Source organism: Primulina tabacum, chromosome 16, assembly GCF_025594145.1.
Source record: "Primulina tabacum isolate GXHZ01 chromosome 16, ASM2559414v2, whole genome shotgun sequence".
NCBI classification, from domain to species: Eukaryota; Viridiplantae; Streptophyta; class Magnoliopsida; order Lamiales; family Gesneriaceae; genus Primulina; species Primulina tabacum.
Genome location: NC_134565.1, coordinates 5,808,000 through 5,822,523, shown reverse-complemented (window position 1 = coordinate 5,822,523; position 14,524 = coordinate 5,808,000). Strand labels below are relative to the sequence as shown.

The following is a 14,524-nucleotide window of genomic DNA, read 5'->3' as shown; positions in this document are numbered from 1 at the left end:
AAAATGGAACCGAACCGACCGACGTCCACCCTTATTGTGACGTCTCACTCGTTTTAAAAGTGCGAAATTTTTTTTTTTATTTAAAAGCTCGTGTATTTTTTTAATAACATTTAATTTTAAAATGATCGTAATTACTTGTCAGTAAAAACAATGCAGTTTAAAATAACCCAACTTGTCTAAAATCATACGTAAACCTAAACGTATAAAATTCTTAAAATCATCAACGTATAAAAATATTTCATCTCCTCTCAATCTCATAAATCGTAATGCGGAAAACATGTGGTCCTCGGGTCGTGTCACCGCACCAGATCTGCCTACTCAGAGTTCAGCACCTCTAGTGTCCTCATCATGAAGCTCACCTGCATCACACACGCCTAGTGAGTCTAAAGACTCAACACACCTGCACCGTTAATAACAAGTACATATACCTAGCACACAGCAGTGAAAAATATCATGCTCAACATATCTTTCATGAACTTAAAAAGCATGAACATCAACGTCTCGTGTAAAATCATGTCTTGTCAAAACATGTCATCTCATATCATCATATACGTAAACATATCTTTCATGAACTTTAAAAGCATCATGTACACGTGTTGTGTAAAATCATATCGTGTCAAAGCATGTCATCTCATGTCATCATATACGTAAACATTTCCTTTTTAATTGAATTCAGTTCATTAGTTGTGACTTTCGTATCATCTCTATCATATCAGCTCTATCGTATCAGCTCTACCGATGGATCCATCTACATGTAACCGTGGTACCCGGCGGCGAGGGACATCAGCGACAGCATTACCCGTCCACTGAGCCCGGGCCTCAGCTCATCATATCTCATATCATTGTATACATATACATCATCAGTCACAACCAAATCACATCCTTCAAAAATAGCATCATAATCATCAATTAATAAAAACATGCATATACGTAACTTTTTCTTTTAAACCAAGCATGCACCGTATTTATCATAATTGCGTAAAACTCATAAATGTGATGCATAAAAATTTAAATCATGATAAAATGTGCTCAGGGCGCTGCCAGGTCCAAAATCTCACCCCGGGTGCAAAATGACCATTTTGTCCCTGGAAACCCAAAAATTATCGTTTCACCCCTAGACGTAAAATTTCACGTTTGTGACCTTTTCTTAATTACATTGACTCTAACGTGTCTCAAATAATTATTTAAGCCTACAAGAATTTTTCCATATTTTTATTTGGCTTAAATCGATGACCTTTAAATTAATCCTTAATTATAACATAATAATGCGCTTTAATCCCGAATTAAATCAAACATTAACATAAAATTTCCAAATTAAAAACTTAGACTTCTAATAATTATTTGAGTTTAAATATAATTTTCTATAATTTTATTAAGTTTAAATATTGGCGTTTCAATTAATCCTTTAATTAACGTTTCGTGCGGCGATTAAATCCTGGATAATTCCAAAACTCATTATTTTGATCCGAAACTCACCAAACTCTTAAAAATGTCTCAAAACATATTTAAAAGTATTTCTTAGACGTAATCTCGAGCTTATTTAATAACTTAACCGAATTGTTTTAAAACTTGGACCGAGGTCCCGGTTTTAACCCGAATCGAACCGAAACTTAACCAAAACTTTCTTAACTTTTTACCACACCTTATAAACTCTTAAAAGACCTTAATTTCCCCAAAACCAGCCCCTCAGTCCTTCGAACATACATTGGGCAGCAGCTGGAAAAATACAGCAGCTCATCCCTCACCCCTAGCCGAGCTACTAGCACACGATCACCACTCCTTCACCAAATCTGATGGCTCCAGCCACCCACCAACCTTTCTTAGACCATCCTAGGACACTACTGGACTGAATCAACCCAAGGATTCAGTCTCATGCACGCTGGAAATCGCACTCCCGCGCTGACACGCCAAGAGCTCCACCCGCGGCCCTAACTCCTTCACTCGATCGATTTGTCCCAGGGGTGGTACCAGCAGCACACAGGCCTTCCTCAGCCACTGCTCAGACCTCTTATGGTCTGGTTCAGGCCTTGGAATCAACTCTCAAGCCATCAGCTCCACTCATGTCTCCCGATCTGCACCACCCGAGCCCCTCCTTGCCACAACTCACGATCTACAACCCAACTCCTTAAGTCTCGACTCCATCACCAAATCCCCTAACTCATGACATGTCTCCGTCCCTTAGCAACAAAACTACAGCAGTCCCTTGCAACAAATCTTGAAAAACAGTGAGTAACAAACCATGGGTTGCAAGAACACACTCAAAACCCGAAAACTCTTATGCATAAGAATGGATCGAAAGTTTCATGCACAAACTCAATCAACAGCATATAAAACGAGTGTGATGCAAAAAGAAATGATACAATGCGTGCCTTATGAGTTTGGAGAGCAAGAACGAAGCTAAGGAACCCGGGAGAAGTTTTTCTTTTGCAAACCAAGAGCATAAAAGCTTTGCCATGCCAATACCGAAAAATGCATAAACATAACACACATGACAGCACATATATGACGTGAATGATGCAGAAATAATGATACAATGCGTGCCTTAGATGTTATAGAAGCGAGGAGATCGAAGACAAGCGCCGGAGACAAATTTCTTTGAAGGAAATGCTATGGCCGAGGGAACTAGTTGCTAAGTTGCTGAAACTGAGAGAAGAGGTTGAGGGAGGGGATAAAGTCTGCTATCTTCACGTGGAGGGGCTGCTGAATTTCAATGGGTGGGTGGAAAATTAAGTTTAGGTTTAGTTTAAGTATAGTTTAGGTTAATTAAAATGTGTACTAATGAGCCTCAATTAAAATAAAAAGGATTTTAAGTCCAATAAGCTTAAAAATAGGCCCTTTAATTCCAAACACACTCCCGAAAAATATTTCGTATTGGAAAGATTTTGAAATTATTAGCCGAACCCTCAAAAAGTCCCCGGATTCGATAAAATTTACGTATCGTTAAAAATTAAAATCATGCGGGTAAAAATACCCAATAAATCCTAATTCCTGAAAAATACCTTTAAAACATCTTATTTTAATTAATAAAAATTAATCATGTAATAAAATAGTTTTTCCTGAAAATTCTCCGGTCTCCGTTCCTCGTTCGAGCGCAAAATGAAACTTAAAAATCTTTAATGCATGAACCTTTAAAATTTCATGAATTAAATTCTACCATGCATGAATTATGCATAAAATGCATAAAAATATTTAAACACAAATTAATGAAATAAAAATGCATTTAAAGCTTTAAAATAATTTAATAAAATACCAAAGAAATTTAATAACTTGCATGCATGTGGTTCACGTGGACTTCCGATTTTCGGGACGTTACACTTATTATCGGCAAAGAAATGAATTGCAACATGAAATGCATTAATGATGGTATATGCAAATTTAACAAATGAAGCATTCAGGCGGGAAGATACGTTTTCATACTTGTTTTCACAGCTGACGAGGTGTTCTATAAATAGAGCTTCCTCCCTTTATTCATGTATCATCTCACTGTCGAGTTTTTCTTTCATCTCAATACATTCTTATTTGAGTATGTTGTTCTATAATACCTATGAGGTGTTTTGTTCTCCTGTATTAAGAGAGTTTGTATTCTATTTAGAAACACAATGAGTAGTTGTACATTATAAAATATTATAGTGAAATTCTTTTCATCTTGTCCGATTTTACCTTAACAATTTTAAGAGGTTTTTAACTTAAATATCGATATCCAATTTTATTTTTTATTTCATATTTATATCTCTAAATGGTGCACCTGAAAGCAACACAAATGACGGTTTGTGGTGGATCGCAGGTTGACCTATCTCACTAGCCCGTTTTGGCGACTCTGATTAGAACCAAGAACTTCTTGCTCGATTTTCATCCTAGTTCCTATAAAAGATCGATCAAGATCGAAATTTAAACTGTGGATTAACTTTAAGTAGTACGATGATTTATCATTTTAATATTTTGTAGAACTTGAATCAAACTTTGGATGAGAAATATTTATTTAATAAACTAATGTATCATTATTCAAATCAAACATTATAATAATTAATTATAAAGAAGTTTGAAACAAAATAGTTATTTAATCAACATTTCAAAAAATAAAATATCAAATCAACACATTTCATAAACACAAAAGTAACAAGTTGTTCTCCATCTTATAATCAAGACGATAATATCTTCAAATTAATCAAATAAAACACAACACTGGAAAAGAAGCAAACTGAGAAAGATAATCACAATAGCCAATCACATGGTGCCATTTGTACAAAAACGAAAAATAAAAATAAGAAATATTTTGCTCCACACAAAATGATAAATCAGAGTCTGTATTTGTCCAAATATTCTTCAGAGTTTTGCAGTACATTTTCTCCACCACTAATACGGAGAAGAAGCGATGAAGATTATGGCGGCAGCACCGTATTCACCTCTTACAATCAGATCCATGGCTGCTAAAAAGCCCATTTCTTCTACCGCCAAAACTGTTGGCTCTAAAAAGGTAAGTAATCTTCGTCAAATGTGTTGTTTCGACATGTTTAGTGCTGGAAAAAACACAGATTCTTTAGTGTAATGTAGTCATATCTAACTCTGTGTCTGGAAGATGGGTTATTTTTGCTAAGAAGTTCTTGATTTCTTTGAAAATTGAACTTGTGGGTTGCTATGATCTCGAAGAGGAAGAATCTTGGCCAAAATTTTGATTTGAAACTAGAGATAATCTCAACACAGACCCTTGCTTTCTGGAGACCATGATAAAATGTATATGCATTCATTATGTTTACATGGTGAGAAGACGACCCATTAGTTGATTACTTATTACTAGTCTTTGTTTCATTATTAAACGTTAGGGAATGTGTGACGGATTAATACTGAATTTAATATCCATTAAAAGTTCATCTTATCAATAGTCTAAACCATGTCTTAATTATCTTCGACAAGGAAAGAAATCGTGGTTCAATTTGATACTACGGCTTTACTATGTTTCGGAATCCCTATTCGATGATCCATTCTTCTTCACTACATGGTCATTATTCTTGGGAAGAAAAGAAAGAGAAATTGATGAGAACATGTTATGTCTTACCTTGTAGAGTACAACGGTCTATCCTCTGGGAGAGCCCGCACGAGTGGGCAACACAGCGTCCGGGACGCCTGTGAAGCTTTTGACGAGGGTGGAGCAGCTGCGCCTCCTCAGTAAGGCGGAGAAGGCCGGCCTCTTATCAGCAGCGGAGAAAGCAGGGTTGTCGTTGTCTGCGATAGAGAAGCTCGGCCTTCTCTCTAAAGCAGAGGAATTCGGTGTCCTGTCAATTGCTACCGACCCTGGAACGCCCTCGACTCTGCTCACTCTGAGCCTGTTTTTACTTGTTTTGGGGCCTTTGTTCGTGTTCTTGGTGCCGGAAGATTACCCTTGGCAGATAGGACTGCAGTTTGTGGTTGCTGGGGTTTCTATAGTTGGTGGATCTGCTGCTTTTGCTACCTCAAATCTTTTGTCTAGTCTGCAAAAATAAAGAATATGTTGTTGGCATATTGATGTAATTTCTAAGCATTTGTGGATTACATCAACTTCTTTCTGACGGAGTACAATGTAGCATTCATTTTCTTGTTTGTTAATATAAACACACAGTTTGTGCTTGTGCTTGTGCCCTCTGGCCGTTTTCATTTTTGTGACCAGATTTTTCAAGGGTGTCCTGTCCAAAGTAAGGATGAAGAGTTATATGTATCATTACGGGATGACGAGCTTTCGTTCCAAATTTAGGATGAGATATATCTATCTTACCATCTCCCCTATTGGATGTGTCCAGAAGGATCAAATTAAGAATAAATATGTCACTCTTTTCATTTTCAATCAATGAAGCTTCAATTTTGAGAAAGAAGCTGATGCTTATAGATAGAAATTCCTTTTAAATGAGAATTGAAAGGATGCTTCTAAAAAAAACAAACAAAAAACAAACTTTATATGTTAGTGCATGCATCCAAGCATATTATAACTGCTTCTATTGTGTTAAAAAAAACAGAGAGATAAAGAGACTCAGAAATGTGAAATTCAAGTTATTACATGTATAAATCTAGTCATAAGCAACAATTTTTCAGCAAAAATGCTGCTATCTTGCACCACAAAATGATGATCAGAAACCTTGAATTCAAAACAATCTTTTGGTTACTAAATAAAATGTTGCATCCCGTCGTTAAGTAAACACAAAACCAATATTCTCGGAGAAAGACCAGCCACACTTGGAAGAGGCATCCTAATCTTGTGTAGGAGCACCCTGGTTTAGCTCTGCAAATCTCATGCCAACACGCATAGAGTGTTTCAGGAACTTCTCTGCACATCTGCGAACGCAAGTTTCCTCTTGCTTGTCAAGAGTCTTGCGACGGAAAGTGTCAACACAGTCGGTGAAACATCTCTCCACCAATGAGTTATACATCCTTAAACTGCAGAACATACGCATGAAAATTTAATTTAACCCCTATTTCATAAATATTTTGTGTTTTTATATAAAACAACCATTCAAATTCATCTGAATTAATGTGTGATCATCCTCAACGGGGAATATTTCACCCTACCACACAAGTGTTCCTTTTTTTTAATTACAGAGCATACAAGTTTTGAAGCCTCTCAAACACCAAAAGAAAGAAATACATTTGGTTGTTGTATTACAGAAGAATGCAAGTTAGCAATCAGTATAGCTTTAGGAAGCCCACCAAGCAATTAGGGGTTAAGGCGCATTAATACATGGCCATATCTATATCTATCTATATACCTATAAAAGTGTGAATAAAGGACATTGTTTTCCAATTGTGCAATGACAAAATTAATCTTCTATACAAGGACATTGTTTTCCAATTGTGAAATGACAATCTATATCTATCTATATACCTATAAAAGTGTGAATAAAGGGCATTGTTTTCCAATTGTGCAATGACAAAATTAACCTTCTATACAAGGACATTGTTTTCCAATTGTGCAATGACAATCTATATCTATTATCTATAAAAGTGTGGATAAAGGACATTGTTTTCAATTGTGCAATGACAAAATTAACCTTCTATACAAGGACATTGTTTTCCGATTGTGCAATGACAAAATTAACTTTCTATACACATTTCAAGAACAGAACGCAACTCCTATATTAATTTTATCAAATAACTCATCTTTATAATACATTTAAATGTTTTATCCTTTTAATTTTCTCTCTACATTTTTTTTTCCAATGATTTTATTGTAATTTTGTAATTATATTTTTAGTGCAATTTCTAATTAAATAATAAATTATAGTATCACAAAAAGATATATGAAAAATTTATAACTAAGAATGTGCATTTCTTTATATATGTTGATTTATTTATTATTTTAAAACTTATTTAACAAGAAATTAATAGTCATCAATGTTAGTCTACAAAAGATCGATATATATAATTTTTTATCCATGACATAGAATTGTAAAAATAAAAAGTAAAAAAATTCTTTAGGAGGTTAAATTAAATATTATGAATTATATTTTACTATCAATAATATTATTTCATTTGTTTTAATATTGTTTTTATGAGTTAGTCACAGTGATTTTAAATTGATAATTATTTGTCTTTAGTGTGCTTCGCTTATGTAGATTATGATTTATACATTGATAAAATCCATAATTTGGTTGATTTTTAGGTTATTATGATTTATACGTGGTATTTGAATATATAATTTTTTTAAAAAATTTGTTTCAGTTCATTTTGTTATATATATTATGTTCATTACAATTTATTATATAACATAAAATCAACTGCTTGAATTTTAATTTGGGAAACAATTTTGAAAGTAAGTTATATAAGTTTTTATAAATCGTCTAATATGATAAGAAATTAAGCCCAAATAAATAACAAAATGATTCAAATTATTTTTTAGAAAATAAATTTTTTAAATTTTTATAATATAATTGATATTACATGCAACGCACGTGCATCATACTAGTATTAGGAAAGAGATAAACTGAGGGGTACTATAACTTACCTCTGGAGAAAATATATGACCTTAGCAACAATAAAACAGAGCCTAAAGTAAACCAACCGTACACCAATGGTGGGATGATTAACAACATTGGGATTGGGTACCATGGTGTCAAGTAGCAAAAGAGATGCTGCTCGACTCACATCCACTCAAAACCCAACGGACGCTGCAACAAAGAACCAATTGTTGAGCTAAAACCTACAACTACATTTGCCCAAAAAAATAATAATAAGGGCCGGTCCTCTTTTATGTTATCCAACAATCTTTGTAGCTTTGTGGAAATGGCAATAACTATATTCTATTTGCAGGCGAAAAATTTCGGAATGTATGGATACTAGAGAATCCTCAAGTTAGAAAAACTTCCACGAGCAGCACAAATAGCATCCCTATCAGAACCCATAAGTTATTACAAAGTTTCCAATTGTGATAAACTCTTATCACTTTATCGACCACGTGAGTCCAAGACTATATTTACTCGCCATAGTTATTTAAGTCGCAAGGCACACTAAAACGCTTAGAGTACCCTGGAGCCTGAGGTACAAAGCGAAGCGCACGCTTTATCGAAGTAAAATACATTTGACATAAATTTTTAAAATTCAATATATATAAAGTGATTTATACTATAATATTATATAAATTAAATATTTTTCACAAAGATAGCAAACAAAATAAATAAAAATTCATTAATAGATAATGTAGCGTAAATCATATATCTAAAGATTAAAATTCCTATTCATGTCCTCAACTATATCATCAACATCATCCAAAACAATGATGAGTCGTGAGTATAAAAAAAATTAAATCATTGAATGATAATGACTTACTTTGTGATGGAAAACATATTTGTGTCACGGTGACCCATATTATTGTCTTCTCTTTCTTTTTTTATTTAAATAAAATGCACAATTTGATTTATAATGGTGATACTATAAGAAGAAACATTGTAAATCATATTCAATAGAATTAATGATAATAGAGGCAAGATTACAGTAAAAGTTTTTTTTATTTTTTATTTCTCATATTACCTTTATTTATTTAAGTTTTTTTTTTTATCTCATACTTAGTTTTCTCGTATTATTCGTCGTTCACTAATTATTTATCTATTTAACGACGAGATAACAAGAGAGAAATACTTCCGATATAAATTTTTATAGTTAAATATATGTGGAAACATACAAATAAAAAATGTACTCAATATAAAATAGAATCATATATTAAAACGATGTATGAGATATAAAATATTTTTGTCGGCGTTGCATGAAAGTAAATTAATGAATTTGATATATTTAGGTAAACTTCAACTTTTTTCACTATTTAATATTTTTAATAGATGATATTGATTTAATAAAATTTTTAATAATTGTAACTAATTGGTTGATTTTATTTTTTTATTTTTTTTGAGATAAGAAATTGACTGTGTGAAAAAATGCAAGGATGAAAATGAAATGAATTTTACCCATTTTTGGGCCAAGTCTATATCATGGCCTGTTAAAATTCCTAGTATTTTAAATAAAATTAACCCACATCAGAATCGGGCCCAATTTCCACAAAATAAATAAAAAATAAAACTTGTAATTTATTAATTTTTTTTATTTATTTATGTATATGTTCAGGCAATGTTTGAATTATTGGTAGCATATTTTTGAGCAAGCCTTTGTCATTGGCCATTGATTGCACTTTTGGCTGCCTCGCCAGGGATACGAGAGAAATAACTGTCTGCAAAGAAAGTGACTTATCAAAAAATAATTTTTGGATTCTTTTTATCCAATCCTATTTTAGTCTTTTAATATCAATGAAGTTTTATTACATGGTTTTGGATCAATGGATTTGTAGTTTATTGATTTAAAATTCGCTGACTATCTGACTATATGTGTGCAGCGCGCGCGCAGCGCGTATTGTTGAAGTTGTATCTCCAAACATTTGAGAGTTCAACAAAGTTAGAATCGTTTGAGATCAATGTGTTTTCAAGTAATTTCATTAGGACTCAAGCATCAAATCCAAATAATCAATCTAAATTTGAGTTTAAGTCCAATTTGGATGGATGGAAATGATTTAAAAATAAGTTTAAATGGTAGTTGCTTATTTTGATATTTAGATTAGACAAAATTGTAAGTTTGGTATTTATATTTTTCATGCATGAATTTAGACATTTATGTTGTTAAATTTGTTTTTTGTATAACATAATTTTCATATTTTTTTGGAGTTTCAGTAGTGTTTTCTGATATGACATCCTTCCAGCACCAACGTTGCACCGATATGATACTGATTTGTGTGTTGTCACATTAGCACTGATGATAAAAAATAACTAAAATTGAAAAAAAAAAATGAAATATGAATGGCCATAAATACATCTTGCATGAAACTTGAAAGATCCAATTTCAAATATTATATTATTGTCCCTTAATATATATATATATATACACACACACACATACGATAACAAAGGACTACAACAACTGAACTTTGACAATATAAAAAACAAAAATCGTAAAAAAACGAACATATAAGTCGAATATTTCAATTTTTCCTTTCGTTTAACAAGCTTCATGGATTTAATACTATTTAGATTTAAATAATATAATTTAAATAGTTGCTTTTGAATCACTTAAATATTACTCATATATATCGTACTATTTTAGGTGTGCTAATTTATATCAAATTTATTACGTCATAAATTATTTATTATTTTGGTAAAAATTAATTACCTCATAAATATGCGTACTATTTATTATATTTTTGTGTGTTTAAATCGTATATGCTTTAGGTGTGATTATTATTTGTCGTCCTTGCAAAAAATTTCTTGTTACATCTTATCTTCTTAGCTTGGATTATTCTGATTTATCAAATATTAATTATTGTGTTGAAAAATGTATCAAATTCAGATTAAAAATTTTAAAATTTTAATTTTAAATATATATATATATATATAAGAGTGTGTGTATATGTGTGTGTGTAACGCTGTCCCAAAAATGTTGTTCTCTCAATCATATAATAAATGGTAAAGATGATGGCACGATGATTGGTGAGGAGTGATTAAATAAAATATATGTTAGACAATATTAAACTGACGCATTTTTAATAAAGTATTCCCATTTATGTGCTCAACTTCTTCATTTTTTCTCGGTTAGAAGGTCGGTTAGAAGGCAAATGTTATATTTGAGCTTTAAATCTGAAACTTCGTCTTAAATTTATAATATTATTATTGCTAGATGAACTAAAAGTCATCGACGCTCAATCCTCCGTACATGTTGTTGTGCTTTAATATGACTCATTAATATCGAGTTTTCAACTGAAAATTTAAATTTTTTTTTAATGTAATCATCCTTTCATTTTCTTGTGAGATTAATATGATATTGTAAATTTACTTTTTTCAAACACTTTTTTTGTATGAAATCATAGCCCGTAGGAGTGAAAAATTAGATATATATAGGGTCACAACCCGACAATATAAAGAGTATATTCGGATATGCAAAAACTTGTGCGAGACGGTCTCACGAGTCGTATTTTGTGAGACGGATATCTTATTTAGGGTCATCCATGAAAAAGTATTACTTTTTATGATAAGAGTATTGATTTTTATTGTGAATATCGGTAAGGTTGACCTCGTCTCACAGATAAAGATTCGTGAGACTTTCTCACAAAAGACATACTCATTCGGATAAATAAGATATCTAATGATATATTTTTTTTTCTCCTTAAACTTTGTAGTGAAAAGAAGTGCAATTATATTTCTAGTTACAAGGTTAATATTGCAAGATTTATATATATATATATATATATATTAAATTTCGTGGGGGTGGGAATCATTGATTATATGTGCATAATGGCGTATTTATTGCAAATCTGCGATACGTATGGCGACATTTCGGACCTTCTCTTTTGCCTGCACTGACACTGCCCCACTCCAAGACAAAGAGTAAAAGTCAAATTCTTAATTCGTTTCTGCTCTGAAAATTCTGAACAAAATAACTCATTTTTAAGGGAACTTATTTATTTTAATTAAAGGGTACGATAAATAATATAACCATAAGATTTCCTTGTACTAAACTGCTCTTTGTAACTCTACATTTTCTTGCTGACCTACTTACACATGGGTAAAGGATCAAGAATTGCTTGCACCGCTTTTTCAAGTTTTCCTCATGTATTTTTCAATTTTTAACAATTGGTGTGACACTGCAACATCAACACTGAATCAGTCTCGCGCCAGCACCGTGTCGGAAGAATTATTGAAATTGTAAAAAAAAATAAGCGTCTTACTGAGTGACTTATCGTTCGACCAGCCCCACTAACAACTTTTAGATAAACAAGTTGGTAGAAGAGTTTAGGGTTGATGTTTTTTAAATCTTAATAATATTCTTAAAATAAAAGCACAGACAGTTTAGATTGTTAATTTAAAGAAACAATATATATATATATATATATATATATATATATATATTCTTGACCAAGAAAGGATATATACAAGTTGGTTGATACAATCCCAGATCAAATTTATGTGTGGTCCTGTCTGAGTACTAAGTGCAGAAGCTGTAAAGAACCTAAAAATGGTCCATCATCTATATATGAGCTAGATACGACTATATCACAATTATCTCATCCAGCTAACCATCGAACCTCCAAAAGCATGCACCGCAATTATTTTAATCTGAGCAGGTCTGTTGTGAGACGTTCTCACGAATCTTTATCTGTGAGACGGGTCAATCCTACCGATATTCACAATAAAAAGTAATATTCTTAGCATAAAAAGTAATACTTTTTCATGGATGACACAAATAAAGAGATGTGTCTCACAAATACGATCCGTGAGACCGTCTCACGTAATTTTTTGTCTGTGTCGTCATTTTTACGACGTTTTTTGATTAATCACGATTTTATTATGCGTATATATATATTAATTAGTTATTTGAAAACCAAGATGCGTATTTTTTTTTGTTTTCGGATAATATTTATGTAAATAAGTATTGCATATTTGAATTATATATATATTTTTTAAAAATTTGTGTAAAGATTTTATCAAGCTTATTTTGCTGATTTTGTGCTTTATTTTTGTTAAAAAGGTGATTTGTTTTTATATTTGATAATAGTTTTTTTGTGTTTTTATTTTTTTATAATGTTTATTTTGTTTTTTATTGTTTTGTTTTATGTATCTACGTTCGTTATATGTATGCACGTAATTTATTGATTTTTGAATAGTTTATTTATTTAGTTGAAGTTTAAATATTAGGTGATTATTTCAGTTATTAATTGAAAGTACATACTTACATGCAAACAATACCTTAATAGTTTAATTTCCGAAAGGGAACCTTCTCTCTGAGTTTAAATAGCTAGACATGAATACTTGAATCAATGCATACTATGAAATTTTGCCGCTAAAGGTATTTAAATGACAACGAAGCACTCGACTTTTTCCCCACTGATTAACATAGATTGGTCCCATTTGATGTTTAATGTCTTCTATCTTTAGAACATTTATCACTATTATCACTAAGACATGTTAGTTGATTACCAATAAATTTTTTCACAAAAAATTAGCTAATAAGTAGTCTAAATCAACAAAAATTATATTTTAACACGTACATCAGATTCACACATTATGTATAAAAGTATATTTCAACACGGTTGAGTGCAGTAATACTATGTGTCATGTCATCAGTATTTGGCGTCACGTCAACGCTCTAATATAAAAAAAGCTAAAATTACAAAAGATGCAAAGTTATTGAACTGAACTGAAATTTGACTAATTAAATGACAAAAATATAATTAGGTCAAGTGATATGATCCATTTTTTTATTTTCCTATGTCTATTTTTATATAGGCGTGAATCGAGCTAAGGATGGAGTTGTCGCTATATAATTTTCATGTGTATATAATTTTTTTTTAAATTCGAAGTTTGCCCTTTGAAGGTATTAAATCGTCGTTCCCTTCCCAAATCCTAAGTCGACCCCTGTCAGTGCTTGCATCCCATGAGGTTGCCTTCCTGATCAAGTCAAAGAATTTCACAAAAACTAGGGAAAATTGCATGGGTTCGTGTATATTTCTCCATTTGCGATTTTGGTTATTTATGATGTCAAATTTCAGTTTTAGCATGTCATTTTATAGAAAATGAGACGACACCATTAGGGCACTGCCCCAAAAGTGCATCTAAGAGTGAATATTTATCAATATATGTGAGACCGTTAATTTTTCAATGGACCATACGTGTATTATTAAATATCTACCCTTATATGCATGGTTGAGGTAGTACCGTAAGGGTAGCTTGAAATTCTCTTATTTTATTTTAATTATATTGACTTGGAACTGATGTTGCACCGATGAAGTGTTGACGTGATGTCAATATGATGCTTACTCGTGCAATTTCATATCAGCACTGCGAATGAAAAGAAATTTATAAAATTATCAAAGATTGAAATATGATGCAATAATTTGATTATATAAATTATACTAAGCCTACAGGACCAAATGTTGCAATTTTTCACAAAAACAATGGTTCAAAATTTAGGTATTTCCTTAATTCGTGAGACTTCCTGAGATTTATGTGTCATATATGCATAAATGCCACAT

General features: G+C 31.8%; 2 protein-coding genes across 2 annotated transcripts; one reads left to right on the top strand and one right to left on the bottom strand.

Annotated features, from left to right (window-relative positions):
- The first annotated feature begins 4,277 nt into the window (after positions 1-4,277).
- Positions 4,278-5,601, top strand: LOC142529180 (uncharacterized). The gene is made up of 2 exons (XM_075634640.1): positions 4,278-4,474; positions 5,061-5,601. Exons 1-2 carry the CDS (start codon positions 4,373-4,375, stop codon positions 5,475-5,477), a joined length of 519 nt encoding a protein of 172 aa, XP_075490755.1. The 5' UTR covers positions 4,278-4,372; the 3' UTR covers positions 5,478-5,601.
- On the bottom strand, positions 5,364-8,492 carry LOC142529181 (mitochondrial import inner membrane translocase subunit Tim9-like). The gene is made up of 2 exons (XM_075634641.1): positions 7,967-8,492; positions 5,364-6,402 (listed from the first exon to the last, which is right to left on the bottom strand). Exons 1-2 carry the CDS (start codon positions 8,068-8,070, stop codon positions 6,216-6,218), a joined length of 291 nt encoding a protein of 96 aa, XP_075490756.1. The 5' UTR covers positions 8,071-8,492; the 3' UTR covers positions 5,364-6,215.
- Positions 8,493-14,524: the final 6,032 nt, after the last annotated feature.